This window comes from Anopheles coluzzii, chromosome 2 (genome assembly GCF_943734685.1).
Source record: "Anopheles coluzzii chromosome 2, AcolN3, whole genome shotgun sequence".
Taxonomy (NCBI): domain Eukaryota; kingdom Metazoa; phylum Arthropoda; class Insecta; order Diptera; family Culicidae; genus Anopheles; species Anopheles coluzzii.
The window spans coordinates 19,203,586-19,222,073 of NC_064670.1; the positions used below are offsets into that span (position 1 = coordinate 19,203,586).

Here is an 18,488-nt window from a genome sequence, read left to right on the forward strand (position 1 = left end):
ATCTGTCACGGCAAAACGCGATTGACTTCCGTTCATTGAAACGTACCGGCCAGAGGAATTCCATCCCGACAGGGCACTATGACCGGTAAGCAGACCCAACCGGAGCACTAGTATGTTTATGGATAGTTAATTTCGTTTACTTTCCCCATTGCTGGTGTATCTCGCACCCTTGAACACCAGCACCCGGTTTCCTGCTGGCACATTCCACGTTCCAGAGCAGAGCAGCATATCTATTCATCCAAAAAGCGACGACATAATTGATTGGACAAACGTTCCAAAAACAATCGCAAACGAACGCCGACAGCCTGCCAGCCAGCCCGGTGTGTGTTGCGGTTTGATGTTGCGCTCTGTTTGTGGCGCTTGCTGTTAATGCAAATGAGGCAGCGGCAAACACCTGTTCATTTGTGCGCCGAGCTGCGTCCGATTGTGCAATGATTTAATCGTGTTTTCTTATGCATTGCAATCCTTGCGGGTGCTGCGAGTCATTGTCACGTGCATCCTGGCGGAGTGTCGAGTACGGGTGTTTATGCTGCAAAGACTGTCTCATCATTGTTTGTGATTATTATAGTGCAGTAGTGTTGCATTGGAAATGAGGAAATATTCAGTGTGACGGTTGTCTCCAGAAAATATTCCTTGAGAGCTGGAATAATGAAACAGCATCTAGTTTGAGAAGGAAAGGGTTTGTGTAGTTGGAACTATTTTTTGTTCTATTCAATTGTTTTCGTTTTATCTGTTTAGTATGCAACACATTTTTTTTATTGTTACGCAAAGTAATTTCAACAAAAAATGTTTGTATCATTGAATTTAGTCCACGAATCAATTTGAATTATAAACTAAATCACTGTCTGTTAGTACGGCCCGTAACACAAATTAAATTAATCTGAATTACACGCTTCAGTATCAACGGAATAGGTTCCTTGCCTTTGTGTGCCAGCTAATCCGTCCTGTGGTGCGCGAAAAAAAAAGCATCCCGTATTCATTTTTTACATAGCTTAACAGCAATAACAAAAACTCCTATTTCAACTTGATTCTTTTCTATTAGCTATAGCGCGGGGTTCTATTGATTGCTGCTTGACTCGCGGTGGCTTACAATGTGTGCCCCACAGTGCCTTGTATCGTTTTGCAACGCCTGCCGTTGCCTGCAACAGCATGCATACATTATAACTTCGTTACTATAGCGCAAATTCTGCTTATTTTTAAGTTCGCAACAGCAAGCAAACATAACACAAAGGACAGGGCGAAAGCGAAACGTAGAAGAACCACCCAGAGAAGAGAGCGACGTAATTAAAATATTTCAAAACATTGCATCGAAAGTGTAGCAGCAGCTGCAGGGGGATGCAATTGGCAGTGAAACCCCGTTCAGTCGATCCGCGACATCCACATCCGGTCGGTCCAGACCTCGCCCCGGCCAGCAACACAAATCACGCTGCCCGGCAACGGTTGCTACGGTTACAGGAAGGATGCTGGGTGGGTGGGCTGTGGAACGACGATAGCTTATCGATTTTGTCAATTCCTCATGCACTTTATGTGTTTCTCGCTTTGCCACGGGTGTGCACACACAAGCTGCTACGCGTTCCGTTCGAAATGCAGCCGCATAGTTTGCTACTAATGATTACTGTGTCCTTCTCTAACCAGGAAAACCTGGTGGCTTACTGCTGCGCGGCCTCTGGACCTTTCGTGGAAAATGTTGGAAACACACACACACACCGGATGGTTTGGGGTGTACCGTCCATCGTACCCCATTGCTGGGTGCGGTGTGGTTCGTTACGCGGGCGCTTAGTGCAGTCTCCGGGGCCGTCATTTTCGATGCCATGAACTTTCCGACCACAGCTTGTTGAACGACTGTTCCGCGAGTTGCAAAAGTAATAATAAATTGCATAGCACTATGCATCATATGGAGTGATTTATGTTGACTACTCTCTTCTGTTTTTCAAAGGTGATGATGAGGAGACTGTTTTTGGTTTGGGTATGGTAATTTGCAATTAATGCGACCTATTTCTTGTATTTGCTACATAATTGGTATAGTTTGTTAAATAGTAGCGATAAGAAATTAACGCGTGTGATATTATAAGTTTACTTGCAGCTTTTGTTTAAACTTTACCTGTGCAGAGAGAGAACTGCTTCGTGGTAACATGATAAGCGATCGGCCTGTCACATTGTAGGTCGCGAGTACGAGACTAATTCAGACCAAGTGTTGTGTATAAAAAACAATTATTAATGACCGTCTGGAATTTTAACGCAAAATGTAATTATTTTAATAATATATGTATTAGACAAACAATCAACTATTTGTCAATTTTGTTACAAATTAAAAAAATATCAAAAGAGGAAAATAATATTTTAAGTATAATGATTCACTGTGTTTGTATGCTAGAGTTATGCAGTTAATATTCTGATTTGCTCAACCTTGTTGTTTCGCCATTTTCCTGTATGTTATGTGGCTAATTAGACCAAAAATCTTTATTTTAAATGCTCTTTTTTCTCACACACACACATATACATACACAATCTACTAATCAATGGCGCTGACAGCAACTTTGACGAGAAAGGATGTAACATGTTTCTGCTGCCGTCCAAATCTCTGCTCCATCAAACATCCTTTCTTTTTGCATGCGTATGCGATGAATGAACAAATAGCATACACAAAAACTCTCGCTGTCTCTCTGTCTCTCTATCTATCTCTTCAGCGTTCGCTTAACACCATCGCCTGCCGTATCGCGGCGTTCCCACAGATTGATGTATTCGATTTTCAGCATCCTTTCACTCCGGGCACGTTGATTCTCTCTCTCTCTCTCTCTCTCTCTCTCTCTCTCTCTCTCTCTCTCTCTCTCTCTCTCTCTCTCTCTCTGGATTGTTGTGCCTCATCCAGAAAACTCCCCCGGCCGATACAGCCCGTCCAGAGGGCGCCCGTAAATGAGTGGGTGCTCTGTACCGATAGAGCGGCGAACACCACACGCGTTAGAGAGAAAAAGAGTGACTGCGAGAGAAAGTGGTGTCCTGGTGAATGATTTACAGACAAAGCTATCAAAAACACACACCCGCGCAATGGGCGCAAACTACTGGGGCGGTGGTGAGCAGTGAGAGCTCTGGTGGCGGAAATCGATTCCCGTGTACGTACCTTCAAAAACTCAACAAGAAAAGCCGCCCCAGTTTCCGTCCCGTCAGTTCTCGCCCGTTCTCGCCCTACTCTACCCCGCGTGAATGATGATGCTTATCACCACCAGGGGGACGAGCGAACGCGCGCGCGCACGCACGCATGTCATGTGCGTGTGTGTGTGTGTGCGTACATGTCATGGGCCTCTTTGGAGGAAGTGTGATAAAAAGGACAATTGGTTAGATTTCATCATATCGTGCATTTGACTGAAACGTATTTTTTTGTTGTTGTGTCGGTTAACTTACACAAACCAAACATCCCAAGATGGTTGTACAACGGAACGAATTTCAAACGCAAACCCATTACATACATGTGCGTCGTGCACACGTGACGTGACGAGATTGTGCTGGTCTGTACGCTCCGCAACTGCGTTGTAAGAAGATCCAACCGAAAGCGAACGGAAGCAAAGTATCGGCTTTTTTCATGGCAGGACGCGCGCACATGTTACACACAGGATGCTGTGTACTTGCCATTGTAATCTCGTTGCCGGCAAACGAGAATGTGATGTTTGGGATGACGCTGACTGCAGCCGAGAGCTGTGTGTGTGTGTGTGTGTGTGTTGGTGGTGATGGGGGTGATGGTAACACAACTGTTCCACCGCACGGAGTCACGTAGAGCAGCACACACAGCACACAGCATCGAGCGAGTGTGGGTTTGGGTAAGGTTGTATGGGTGCGAGAACCCTTCAGGACACTTGTGACGGCTGAAGGAAGCCTCTCTGTGTATGTCTGTGTGTGTGTGTGTTTGCGTAATTCGTAACGCGAACCGGGAAGCTGTCCTGCACGCGTCTCGAGAGCCGTGTTTTGTTCCTTCGTAGCCCTTTTTTTGTGTGTGGCATGTGCGCGCGTTGGTAGTGGTGTGCTACAAAGGACGACGGGGCGATGCAGTGTAGCGCAAAAGACCAAAAAAAAAAAGGATCAGTATGGTTGTGTGTGTGGGTTTTCTGTGCTCACACACTGACAAATAAGGGACGGCCGTTCGTTTGAGAAAAAGGACGAGAGCTGGGCAAAAAAGAAACGATGAGAGTGTAAGACGAGGGAACAAAAAACTCGCCGGAACAACGGTTCCAGGATTCATCTCGCGGCTGGTGACACACGAGCTGGTCGCGCGGGCGTCCATTCCCGGTCGCTCTTGATGTGTGGGTATTTTTCCGACCTGGCGAGCATTTTCCCGAGCATTCTCGGGACCATCATCATCGAACTGCTGCCGCGGTTGAGATGCGGTTTGTGTAGCGTCGTCGTCGGCGTCGCCGCTATCGATGGCAACGAAGGAGCAGGATGGAATTAATTAAAGGCATACTAATGTGTTGCGTTTGATCGTGAGTGAGTGTGCTGTCCGCCGCTGCACAGTTGTACTCTCGCGGAATTGTGTAGAATTGTGAAAAGCAACCAGAAGAACAAACATTGATATCGATTGGAGTGTGAAATTTTGTGCATAATTAGAAAAAGGATATATTTGTTTTTCGTCCCTTTTTGTGTGTGTGTTGATGCTACTTAAACAAAGCACGTAAGATGGGTGTAATGAACTGACCGACGACGTGAGTTCCCTATGAACCACGCGTCGGATGATGTTTGCATACGTGAGTGTGTGTATTATTTGCTTCTGTTCTGTTTCAATTTCCTCACCATGATGAGTTGAGTGAGCTTTTGCTTACGATGCGCAATGTTAAGTGTATGCGTAAATTTGTGTAAAAATTGTGCAATAAAAGATAACAGATTAAAGATGGTGTTAAATATTTAACAAATATGACAAGAGTGTAATTTAAAGAAATTACGAAAAAATGACCTACAACGCGTGACTCGCGTGTCGCTGGACCAACGGAAGCACATTGGTTGAATAATTCATCGCTTGCATCAACGTGTTAATCAAAACAAACAAACGTGTTTTTCTTTTCTCGCACGGTACTTTCTTTTGCGTGCTTTTATATAATTACTTACTAAAACTCTTAAAAATGGAGTAAGTTGAAGGGGGATACGGGGGATGAGAACTAATCGAAATTCTTCAAATTTGATGGGAAGGAGAGTGGGTGGGTGGACGTAATTCCTGGTCAACTCTTCTCTATGACGTCGTAGCCTTTTGCGGTGTGCTTTTACTATTATAGCGCGACTCGTCATCCTTTTTTCTCTCTCTCTCGGGCAAACCCACCACCACCACCACACAAAAACAGACACAAAACACGCTCAGGATATGCATCAGTTGGGAGATCTCATCGGGAGTTCGCAGCAGCAGCAGCAACAACAACGAGAGGACGCTTGTTGATGTAAATATTTCCGGAGAGTGCTCGGGCGCTTGTGCTAAGAGCCACACCAGCTCTTAGTTTGCTGCTGTTCGTGTTCTAAAATGGAGAGCAATTGCTAGCCCTTACCAGTTGTTCCCCCTTCTGTTGCCCCATTCTGTCCCATTCAATGCACTGGTGAAACGGCGAACAACAAACCATACAAACACATCACGAAAAGAACACTCATGTGGCGCTCGTTTCTGGGTACAAAACGGTTGCTATTTCTTCTGGCTCTACATCTTCTTACAGTGACACTGTGAACTGCTATGCGTACCTTTGTTACGACAGCCGGAAGCGACACACACACACACTCGCAACTGCTGCAACTGGGTTTTGTCGGAGACGGACACACGTGGTCGGACGGAACGGAAGAATCGGGAAATGAATCTTTCCACATCTGCGGAAGAGGAACGCACAAGAAGGCCACGAAGAACGGGGAGAGCAAATGGGGGTTTCTTCTGCTGCTGCTGGATCTCTCGAGCAAAGGTTCGGCGAGAGACAGACACGAGTTCTAGTAGACGCGCGAGATGCAAAGCATTTCCGAGAGCGGTCGTTCCGTCGATCTTCTTCTGCCCTATTAGGATGTGCGCTCTGCTGTGCGCGCTATTAGGGTGCCCTCTTGCCGAACTGCACTGCCAGTTGCGGAGGAATCGCTGTACCGTCCTCGTGTGTTGTAGTTATTAGTTCTCCGCTCGAAAGGCTGTAAAAAGGCGCAGCTCTCATCAACGGGCCCTGACGCGCGATTGCCAGTGCACGGCGACGGATAGTAGTTGTTGGTGGGGAGAGGGGGTGTGATGGATCGATGGTGGTAAATCAGTAGTCGACATTCGAACGAAGAGAGATTGCGAGCGACAAAAGAAGGGGGTATGATGCGTATATGCGCTTAGAAAATTGGGCATCGGTGTGTGGTTCCATTCTCGTCGCTCCATGCCCGTGACACACACGCGGCTGCATTGCACTCCGATCGGTCTGGAGGGGAGGATGTGGTGTTGGTGGCCTTGTGTGTGCAGAGATAGATGTGTTACTAGCATTAAGAAAAGCATAGGTAAAGGTGATAGTGTTTATTAGAAAATTTGTTTGTGTTGCAGCAAATGTATGTGGAAATGTTGAGCAAATGTGCATTAGAAAAAGGGGTGCATAGAAAAAAGGGTTCTTACGAAAGGGTGTGTATGTGTGTAAATTTGTGAATAATGAAGAATGTCTGTGAAATATCTGCATCATTTTAAAGAAAATTGTTATTATACAAACAAAGCAGAATCAATCAATCGGTGGTGAAAATCAGTGGCATTTAGCTCCAAATATGTTGGCGTACAAAAGGGTGTGTGAGCGGATGATTTGATACTTGATACCATTCTTCACGTGATGCTAATTTGTAAATACACACACGCACACACGCACACACCAAACCACCAAACTACACTCCTCCTTCAATCGACGTGCAATTTGTTGTGTGTTTGGTGTAAAAATGTTTCCTTTTTTCTTTCTTCGTGTGTGAAAACCAACAATTTGCCCAACAATTGCAACACATTACCAATTATCACCCCACAGTAGTAGCGGGTGGGCAAGGTGATGTTGTTGTTGTTGTTGGTGGTGGCTTCTCTACGTTCCGTGCGATTCTCTTTGCGTGACAAACAAAGGAATTTTTTCCCATCAAACGCGACCGCTCGCGGAAAGCGCGAGATGCGATGCTCGCTATGTCGTCCTCCCATTTTTTTGCGTTGCTCCTGTGCACAGTGGGCAACGGCCATACAAACGCCGGGATGAAAATCAATTCCTCGTGCTATTGCAGTTTTTCTTCATTCAATACCATTGCTCTTACTATACAGGGCAGTCCTAAACTAAAATCGTCAAGAAAACAAAAAAACCTTCATGATTATCGCTCACAACATTGCATTATTGTGTAGTACTTAACAGCATCAACAATTATTGTTAAGAATTTAAACAAAGCCGGAGTATGTTCCTTACTAAAAACGATTGTTTAAGAATTACGCGCTAAAAAAGCCGAGTGTTTAATGGTTAGTTTTGAAAAGAGCCGATGCCTATCTTATGAACTTTTTTAAACTGTTTCTCTGTTCAGCTTTGTTTATTATGCCTGTTTGTTTCAAATTCCCGTTTATGACAGGTAGTTCGATACTTGTGGTGTATGGCTCAAAATCGCTCGTGCTATTTTCAACAAAAAGTTCAATAATTTTCGGCGTCGCGGATGGTCGCAGCTAATTTCATCGTCAAAACGCAGGAAAAATGTTGATCTTGCCTATGATGTATGACTCACGAGTGAAATCGAGTCGAATCATAAAAAAATTTACTCACCAAAATGAAAATATCCAAAAATTCGGCAGTGATGTTTGACTTTCAATCTTTTATGAACTTTAAAAACAAGTTTTTGCAAAATATTCAGTCATAACATCAAAGTATGACAAAAATCCTTTCCAACGACACATTAATTATCAAAATCTAACCATCATATACTAAAATATGATGGTTTATGTTCGGTCGAAAAATTGCTCAAATTTGGGACAAAAAACACAAAGTTTACACTTTGATGGCCTATATCTGAGTAAGTTTAAGATAAAAACGTGAAATATTTTGGTTTCAACTAAGTTTAAGTATCTATTTAAAGAAAATGATTATGGTGTTAGTCTGCGATGAAGTTGGTTTTTCGATTTTTATACAGGCGTTTGCCCAATGTGCTGTGGTTGCTGCTCTCTCTCTGTGCTGTTGGCGCCGCACTCTCTTAGTAGGCGCTCTCATGCAAGTGTGACGATCCTGGCGGACGGGGACCGTCCCAACCATCATCCCCCACTTCCATCCGCAACGGAACACAGTGTCACCACAACGGCAACAACAACAGCAACGTCACTTAGCGGCGACTTACGAAGAGGGTGTCACACGCGATACAACTTCCTTTAGTACATCCGGAGAGCGGGAGCTCCAGCAAGGACTTCGCGTCTTCGTCTAACGCTCTCCAACTGTCTCTCTCGCTCGCTCGCTCGCTCGCTCTCTCTTGCTGTGTGTGTTTGCGTGTCCTTTCGGCGGAGAAAGTATTACACACTTTATTACTGTTTTTGTGCTGCTGTTTTTCCTTCCCAACTGCTGCTGGCTGTTGCGTGATGGTAGTGCGCGTGTGCTTATGAATGAGAGAAGCTGCCAAATAACGGTGTGTGTCGTCTTTCCAATATACGTATATCTCTTTCGATTAGGTGTAACGAACCTCAAGTCTCCAGTGTTGGATTTTTGTTTCGCGTTTTTTTTAATGCTCTCTCTGGCGCTGTGTGTTTAATTGTGAGGGACAAAAAAGGGCTATACCTCTGTTTAGCTTTTTCAGCAGCAGCAACAGCAGCATTTGCATCTTTTCTTCATTAGACAAGAGAAAACGCGACGTCTTTTCGATCCCTCGGAGTGTTAATGGCATTTTGCTTTTGTTCTTGTGGCAATAGTGAGCCCCCTGTTGGAGTTGTTTGCTCGCGTCTCTCCCGCAAAGGACTTATAAATGTGGGCGTTTGTTGTTGTTTGGTAGAAAGGATATGAGTGGCCTTTGATAATGTGGCTGTGTAAAGCAATCCACCAGCAAATCGATAAATGGCGTGCGCCCTTTAACTGCCACACCGCGGGGAGAGCACCCTGGAACAATGTGTAAAAATCCATTCTGTTTTCAGTGATACTTAAGTGAGTGTAATTGCCGTCTACTAAGGATACTACTCTACGAGCGAGATCCAAATGTTATGAAATGCAGGAAGTTAATGGTTCAAGTTCGAACGTGTTTAGTGTAGTAAATCGTAGACGAAAAAGTAGAGGTGGAAAATCCGTCTGCAAAATAGTGTGTCGTTGGTGTTAAATAATGTAGCCGTGTGTTGGTGATGTATATGAATGTTGTGCCAAAGAAATACACAGTCCTTGCGTTCCCATTATCCTTACGAGTCGGTAAACCCCGTTCAGTGAATCATAGAGAAATGAAGGTGTTGCAGCAACAGCAACCACTGTGCTCACGTAGATTCAAACAAGCACGTGCTGTTGTTGTGTGCAAAGTGTAATGTGAAGTGTGTCGGTGCTCGATATCTCCCCACACTCCCTGGCGGAAGGCGTCTTCCGACTGCGATGAAACGATGATATTCGGTAAAAATGTTTCCCCAATGCTGCCTCCAAAAAAAGAAACATTCGTTTTACGTTGAAGGATTTGATCTCCCCATTTCCTCCCACCCGAAACTATCCAAGCCCGTTTTTTTTTTAGTTACCTCCCCCCTGCTTCTTTGTAAATAAGCACTAACGTGAACAGTTTTCCATTGTGGCAGTGTTAAATAATATTTCCCAAATCGCATCATCCGCCATTTGTAGGTATTTTGTCTCCTCCGGGTCCATTTCTGACACCGAGCCCGTCGCCATCGATACCAGCGAGCCCTCGGTTGCAGCCGTCACCTTCACAGTCACCGTTTTCCCAGCAGCAGGACATTTTGCTGGTGACGAACAGCACCATCGGTAATGTGACTCAGGAGCAAGTAAGTGTTGGCATGGGGCAAAGGATGCACATAAGATGTAACTGGTAACTTTGGCTTTGATTTGGTTTGCAGGATCGCAAAACCGGTGTTGCAGGACGACGTCAATCATTTAGCCAGCAACAATCCACTATCGTTCACCAGCAGCAGCAGCAGCAGCAGCAGCAGCAGCAGCAAGTACTGAGCACCAGCCCAAATGCCGGAACAGTGGTGTACCGTCCTAGCCCTACGCAGTCACCGGCGGGCGCTACGACCTACAGCATCTCGACCACGCCTGGCAATGAGTTCAATACGACTCTAGTCGGCTCCAACAACATTTCGCTCAACAAGGTACGGATGGCGATGGTGTGGGATTGGAATTTTGTCAGTAACATTAACGTGGTTTCGTTTTCATTGGATTCTTCCCCAACAGAAGGGTCGGAAGTCGTCCTCTGTTAGTGCTGTACAGCAGCAGCAGCAGCAGCAGCAACATCACCACCTCCTCCAACAGTCACATGCAGGCCATGGACATGGAACATTGCCCCCCGCCAGTAGCCCGAAAGCGGCGAAAAAAGCAATGCAGCAGCAGCAGCAGCAGCAGCAACAACAGCAGAATCCGTACCAACAGCACCACGCGGCGGTATCATTCGTCGGAAGCCCGATTGCCAGTCCCAGTCCGATCGCAAGTCCGAACGGCAGCTCGATACTGGTCACTACCGGCAGCGGCACCGGCGTGGCAGGTGGAACGTCCAGCGCGACAAACATGAGGCCACCGACACCGCAACCTATCATTCAGCAGGTGAGTGCCGTACAATATATCTAAAGCGTGCTTTTGATTAATTGCCTCTGTCTGTTTGTTCATGCTTTCCCTTGCAGTATCCTGTTGTGGGCACCGGAAATCAAATAGTGCAAATTTTCCAAGGTTCCCAGTTTGCAATTACCCAGTCACAGGCGGCACAGCAGCACCATCATCAGCTGCAGCAGCAGAGCGGGCGCCACACCACAACAATCGTATCCCAGCCCAGCCCCCAGCAACAGCAGCAGCAGCAACAACTAAACCAAACGAGCGTTCAGCAGCAACACATACCGCTGCAGCAGCTCCACACGATCCAGCAGTCGCCCTCGCACCAGCAACAGTTCGTGCAGCAGCAAATCATAGCCACTTCCGTGGCGCCGAGCGTGATACCGTCGTCCGTTGCCACGGCGGGCGTCGCGACCGCCGGCGGGCTAGTGATAACCGGGGCAGGATTGCAGACCACCTCCCCGGCACCTGGCGGCAGCGTATCGAGCGTGAAACATCACAGCGTGAAGGGACCGCAGCAGATTCTGCCCAAGCCGGTGGCCACCACGACGCCCCTGGTGTCGCCGACGCTGTCGACCTCGTCCTCCCCGTCGACGGCCACCGTGGTGCACCATCAGCAGCAAAGCCCCCACCAGGCGACGGCGTACGTGTCCAGCTACGGCACGACACCGGTAGTGCACGGCACGAAGACGATCGTCACGCAGCCGAAAACGGTCACCTCCGTCTCGCTGCCGACGGTGGTGTCGCAGCTGCCGGCGGCCCAGCTTCAGGTTTCGCAGGCGGGCACGGTGGTGAGCGCCGGCGGCACTACCCAAGTGCATTTCACGACCACTGCCGCACCGCCCCAGCCGCACGGTGCCGCCTCGAACACGGCCCAAGTGCACGGCCAAATGGTTACCACGGCGGCGCAACCGGCGGGAGCGCAGCAGCAGCCAACGCAGCCACAGACCGCCGGCACGCCCCAGAACGGTTCCATCATCCTGCCGGCGGGCAACATTAACGCGCAGCCGTTGCTGCTCAACCAGATGCCGGTGCTGGTGCAGCAGAACACGCCGCAGGGGGTGCAGCTGATACTGCGGCCGCCCACGCCCCAGCTGGCCGCCCCGAGCCTGGTGATACACAACACGCGGCCCCAGCTGCAGCAGCCGCAGCCCCAGCAGGTGCTGCGGATACTTAACGCCAACGGGACGATGCAGCTGGCCACCGCACCCACGTTCATCGTGTCGTCCCAGGGCAATCTGGTGCAGCAGAACATTTCCGGGCTGAAGACGAACCAGGGCGTGCCGCTGACGCAGATCCAGGGGCTGCAGGGCCAGCGGCAGCCGCAGCAAATCACGGCCGCCATCAACCAGCATCTGCTGAGCCAGGGCGTCGCCCAGCTGCAGAACCTGCAGCTGAACGGCAACCTAGCCCAGATACAGATGCCGAACGGGCTGAACGGGCAGCTGCTCACCACGTCACTGCCCGCCCAGTTCCAGCAGGCCAGCTTCGGGCTGCAGAACCAAAACATCAACCTGAACCAGCTGGGCGGCGTGAATCTGCAGCTGACGGCGGCACCGGGCGGAGCGACCTTTGTATCGCCCTCGTCCACCCCTGGAGCAGCACCGGGATCCACACCGACCGGGGAAATCGTGGTGAATGCTCAAAATATTCAATTCGCTCCGAGTGGAGCGTCCAGTACGATCACGTTGAACGCTCAGGGCGCTCCACAAACGCAACCCGCCCAAGTTGCCCAGCAACAGCAGCAGCAGCAGCCACAACAACAGCAGCAGACAGGCGGTCAACAGATATTGACCACCTCAACGATCGATGGGCAGATACAGACGGCTCAAATTATTCCCACCGTTACGACGGACACATTGCGACACCATCATCAACATCCCGGTACGCCCATTCTAACTACCGCCTCCGGCCAGCAGGTGATCGTAACCGACGGTGTAAAGGCACAGATTCAAGCACAAACCATTGCAGCACAGCAGCAGCAGCAGCAGCAACAGCAACTGTTCAATCACACAAACGCTACGCTACAGCAGCAAAACGCAACGGCGGTGACTATACAGCAGCAGTCAAATCAGCTGCCTCCGCCAGCGGCGGCCCTATCCTTGCCGGCCGCGCGGATTGAGGTAGAAAAACCTAAAAAGGAGCGACGAAACAAGAAGAAAGTGAAACCAATCATGCAACCGCCGGTCGCCACGGCCGCACCGATGATTGTTCAACCGAGTGCGCCAGCCGTCAGCCATGTGCCAATGTCTACCGGCGCGATAGCGTCCACCACGACGGCCTCCGTCGAACGGCTAACGTCGCCCAGCTCACCGTCGTCGTACGGCAGCACGCACACACCAACGGGGAAGCTGGATTTGGCCAATCTGATGAAAATCTCCGGCATCGGCATTGATGACGACGATTTGATGGACACGGATGAACCACCGCCGCTGCTGACCACCGCCAGCAGCCACCCATCCGGTGGAGTGGAATATCCTGCCAATATTGTGATACAGCACAGTGACGCAATGAACGCTGCTAATAACTCTGGCGGGCAGCAGCAGCAGCAGCAGCATCCCGGCAAAGATATGATGTCCGGAGGGCCACCAGCCACTGGACAGATGCTTGTGCAAGCCCCGCAGCAGCAGCAGCAGCAGCAGGGTGCTCCGGTGACCAATCAGCCAAGTGCTGGAGGAAACGGAAGTGACATTATGATCACGATACCTTCCACCGGTGGTTCGGAGAATGTGGAATTTCCCTACACTATCTCGATACCGACAACAACACCGGGTATGGAGCGGCAGCAGGAGTCGAAAGGGGCCGGCGAAACTCCGGGCTCTAACACGCCAGCGTCCACTGGGACGGCGGTGCAGCAACAGGATGCACCGTCGTTCATGATCACGATCGATCCCACGAACGATTCTAGTTCTGGGCAGGCATCGTACACCGTGTCGCTGCCACGATTCGGCAGTGCAGCGAACGATGAGTCGAAGATCGTCAATATTGCGACCGTGGCACCGACCGCGAGCGTGCAGGCCATCAACACTACCACCACCTCGTCAATGGCCACCTCGAACGCGGGGACCATGCAGCAGAGCAGCAACACGATCTGCGTAAACAGCCTGATGAACAACGTGCTGAACAACACGCAGGTGACGCCAACGCTGCAGAGCCAAATCAACGAAATACAAAACCAGCTGATGGCCGAAGCGCAGCCCCATCTGGCGGTGCCTTCGTCGAAACCCGTCAGCAGCGCTGCGTCCGCTTCGTCGACGCCACTGCAGCAGCCGATGGTAACCACCATGGCACCGATCAGCGGAACGATGGCATCTGGCGCCGCCTCCTCCTCCGGCACAGCTACGACCACGTCGATTGTGATATCTACGAGCGGTGGTAAAATTTCGTCCGTTCCCTCGCCTGCCTCGAAGAAGAAGACGGTCACAATGGGCGGCGGCAACTCGGGCAGCACCGCACTCAGCAAGAAGAACGGGAAAAAGCTAGAAAAATCGTTCGACACAATCGGTACGACCAGCGCGGTACCGACGCAGATAGGCAATATTCAAATTTCACAAGTCGACGGTACGACGGCGAACCAGAGCAAGGCGGTGAAAGGTGGCACCATTAACAATCAGATACAAATCACTCCAATCATCGACAATAAGGTGGTGAATGCCGTCGGTGCCCAATACCAGAGCCTGGCCCAGCTGCAGTCTTCGGTTAGTCAGCCGCAGTCGACCATCACCATCCAGAGTCAGATGCAACCGCCACAGCAGCAGCAGCAGCAGCAGCAGCAAAACCACACCGTGCTGACGACGTTAGGAGGGGTTACCGTTTCGCAGCATCAGCAACAGCAGCCATCGCATATGCAAACTGTGCAAACTGTGCCAAGCACGCTCCAATCGAACGTCATCGGAGGAGGTGGAAGCGGTGGAGTAGTGTTCACCACGCAACAGCAGCAGCCCTCGGTCGTGGTCACACCCACAGTGCAACTGAACCAAACGTCCATCACGCCGACGACGACCGTAATACAACAACCAGCCGCAGCACCAGCAGCAGCAGCTCCTCCTCCACCGCCACCGCCGGTGACCACAGCACAGGGCATACTTGCCCAACTGACGGGCAGCTTAAGCTTATCGATCGCGGCCGAAACGAGTCAGCTTATTCTAAAGCACGACATTAACCAGCCGCAAACTCCCGAATCGCAAACCATCCTCCAGGCGATTCTGTCCGGTGCGCTGGGCAATATAACGCTGGTAAACGAACCCTCGAAAGCACCGCAGGCAACGCTCGCCAACAGCAACAGTACCATATCGGCCACCATTGCTCCCGTACAGCAGCAGCAACAGCCAGCCCCTGTGCCCATCACTCAGCAGCAGGCCCACCAGATTGTGGTGTCATCGCACCCACAGCAACAGCAGAACAAAAATGTGGCCACAGTCAGTGCACAGGTGCAGCAAAAAGCGCCCGGAACTACGACCACCGTCACTATCCAACCTGGACAGCCTCAGCTGCAACTCCAGCAGCAGCAACAGCTGCAACAACAGCAACAGCAGCAGCAATTGCAACACCAGTTGCAGCAACAGCAACAGATGCAACAAATGCAACAGCAGCAGCAGCAGCACCAGCAGCAACTTTTGCAGCAACAGCAGACGATCACAACCGTCTTTACCTCCCAGCCATCGGGCACAGCAACGGCAATAGCGCAGCAGCACATGCAAACAGCTGCCGGCAATAGTCAGCCCCACTTGGTGCAGGCACAGCAGCAGCCCCAGCCACAAAGCATGAAGCATATTCGCAAGCCGGAAACGAGCATTGAACCAATCTTGAACCATCAGCCACAGCAACAGCAGCAGCAGCAGCAGCAGCAACAACAACAAACGGTGTTGGTAAATCCAAACGCACCCAAGCTGGTGGAGCTGCCGAAGGTTGGACCGAACCAGCAGCTGTTCTCACTGAACACACTGACCAACCAGATAACGCAGCTGAGCCCCGGCCAAACGACCGCCTCCCTCGGGCCGATGGAGCGTGTGCTGATCGTACCGACGGGAATCAATGCGCAGCAGCTGGCGCAATGCTTGATGCAGGGACAGATACACTTCAACAACGTTGGCCAAGTGACACAGTCCAGCGAAACGAGACCAACGCCGACGCTTACACAGTCACAGCAGCAGCAGCAGCAGCAGCAGCAGCAGCTTTCTTCTACATCGTCAACGGTGCAGAAAGGTGGGACGAATACGCAAATCCTTGCCAACAACAATCCAGCGGGTGCTCCGAAAGTAGTAAATAACAATAGCAATGGGGCAAACTCTAGCCACGTTGTAAAGGAAAAACCGAAACGCAATCGATCAAAGAAGCAACAGGATAAAACGCAAGCAGTAGCAGCAGCAGCCGCCGCCGCCAGTCCTTCGAAACCGACGGTTGTGAAAGTCAATGCCATGCCGAGCGGGTTTCCTCCAAGCGTTGTTCTGCAGCCTGGTCAGCATGCACAGCCGATACTGGCTGAGGATGGGACCAAGATTGGCACCAAAATAGTGGGAACCGTGAATCCGAACAACTTTGTTACCAACAGTCTCCAACAGCAGCAACAAATACAACAGCAGCAACAGCAGCAACATCAAATACAGCAACAGCAACAGCAAACTATACAACCATTAGTTGCTCAAGTGCATCCTCAGCAACATCAGTCAGCGAAATTGGCTGGATCTACGACCATGGTCGTAAAAGGGACTATCGGCTCCACCACCGTTACGGCCACAGCACCGGCAGCCCCAGCCAGTAACAACATTACCGTCACGGCAACACCCATCAAGAAGGCCAGAGCCAACATCGTTACACAGCAGCAACAACAGCTACAAAATCAACCTCAACAGCAGCAGCAGATGCCTCCATTAGTCAGTGTGAATTCAGCGGTCCCTGCCCCGGCATCCCTGAGCAGCAGTACGCCATTAGCGGTCGGAACGCCTGCCGTGGTGCAGCGAGTGCAAACGATTCAGCTGACCCCGCAAAAGCAGCAACATCTGAAGAGCGTCCAGCAGCAGATACAGCAGCTGTCGACAAAGCTGCAGAACAAAAACCTGCTCGCCTCGCTGATGATACCGGCCGAGTTCGATCCGGCCAATCCGATGTACAGCAAACCGCTGCCCACCATCAAGAACCTGCAGACAATGTCGGACAAGGAGATCTGCACCGTGCTGCAGCGTTTGTTTATGGAGCAGCAGAAGATCCTGTCGAGCGGCAAGATTATTCCCACCATACCGGCCGGGCACACGTTTGCCAGCACGGCCCAGCAGCAGAGTCACCCGCCACCGCCAGCACCGATCAGCAGCTGCAGTCAGGGCCCGAACGAAGCGACAGCAAATGCAGCTGCGGTCGACCAGAAACCGCAGCAGGCAATCATAACGCCGATCACGGTTACGCCCAGCGGTGGTACGACCCTCTTTCAAGCTGGCAGTGGGTCCACTGCCGGCCCTACGCCCATGCAAATCATGTCCTCGACAGCCGCGCCGAACATGAGCGTGATAGCTTCCGGAGCGATTGCCAGTACCGCGTCTTCCGTCGCACACTCGTCCATGTCCATCACGATAACGAGCAGCACCGTGCCGATGCAAAGTGGCGGCGGCGGCCAGAAGTTCGGTGCCGGTGCGAATGTAGCGATGAACAAGCAGACGACTACGATCATTCCAATCACCTCGACACTGCAGCCTGCCGGTAGCGGTCAACCGATGCTGAAACCCGTCGGCTCAACCACGACGACGGTCGGTAACAATGTGAGCGTTACCAAAAACAACATCACGGTCCCGGCGGGAACGATCCTTCCCAAGCATATTATGCTTGCTAGCGGCGGACAGTCGCTGGGCAACCCGTCCGTGATGCCTCCGTTGCACACGCTTGTGCCGACGCAGCAGCAGCAGCAGCAGCAACAGATGACGCTGGTCAGCAAACTGGACACTGTTGGCAATCAGCAGCAACAGCAAACGCTCGTAACGAACCACCAGGTGCCGCCGGCGGGTGCGTTAACCGGTGCGAATCGTTCCAACACTCCCGTGCCACCGCCACTTGTCGCCACCAGTCTGCCCGGCGGTGGTCATCTGAAAGCACTTACCGGCGCAGGTCCTGGCAATTCTTCGATCGTGATCGTCGGCGGATCGCATGCAATATTGAGCGGTACATCGCAGATGATTGCACAGACAGCGGCCCGGATTCAGCAACAACAGCAGCAGCAGCAGCAACAGCTACAGACACAAGCCGGTAGCATTCTCATTACCAGTGGTGGAACGACCCCTTCATCGGGCGCTGTGACCTCCACGGCAACGCCCGCTCTGGCTGCAATTACTCCTCTGCGGACGGGCACACCATCGGCCGGTTCTGCGGTATCGTCTGCGATACCACTACCACCGTTGGTTCCGTCCAACGTCAGCAGCAATAGCAACAGCAGCAGCAACGTCGTTCCGTTTAGTTCAACCAGTACCAACAGCACCGTACACCCGGCTGAGACCAGCACAGCCGTGGCGACGGCGAGCAACTCCACTACGATGACGACAACAACGACAACAATGGCGACGGTAGCCTCCTTCCCGACCACCACGACGACGGCCAGCGCTCTCTCGTCAGCCGTAGTGGCCGCCTCGGCCATGAACAACAACTCCAGCACGCCGGCCGTCATCATCGCCGCGCCTGCGGGTACTTCACCGTCCACCCCGATGACGTACATTACGACGAACGTGCCGAACAGTCCCGCCGTAAAAGTACCCCGTGCAAGTTTGTGAGTGTGATATTGCCTTTTTTAAACTCTCTTCTACCTTA

General features: G+C 50.9%; 1 protein-coding gene across 5 annotated transcripts in view; it reads left to right on the forward strand.

Moving 5' to 3' along the window:
* LOC120952914 (mucin-5AC-like) overlaps window positions 1-18,488 on the forward strand; it is a 46,846-nt gene that overhangs the window by 20,308 nt on the left and 8,050 nt on the right. For 3 of the 5 annotated variants that reach the window (XM_040372496.2, XM_040372497.2, XM_040372502.2), the window contains exons 2-5: window positions 9,765-9,925; window positions 9,998-10,252; window positions 10,335-10,700; window positions 10,778-18,447. In XM_040372496.2, coding sequence (XP_040228430.2) covers window positions 9,765-9,925; window positions 9,998-10,252; window positions 10,335-10,700; window positions 10,778-18,447 — 8,452 coding nt within the window. Of the gene's footprint in view, window positions 1-5,114; window positions 6,478-9,088; window positions 9,546-9,764; window positions 9,926-9,997; window positions 10,253-10,334; window positions 10,701-10,777; window positions 18,448-18,488 lie in introns of those variants that run through there. The other 2 variants (XM_040372498.2, XM_040372500.2) reach the window with 2 other exon arrangements.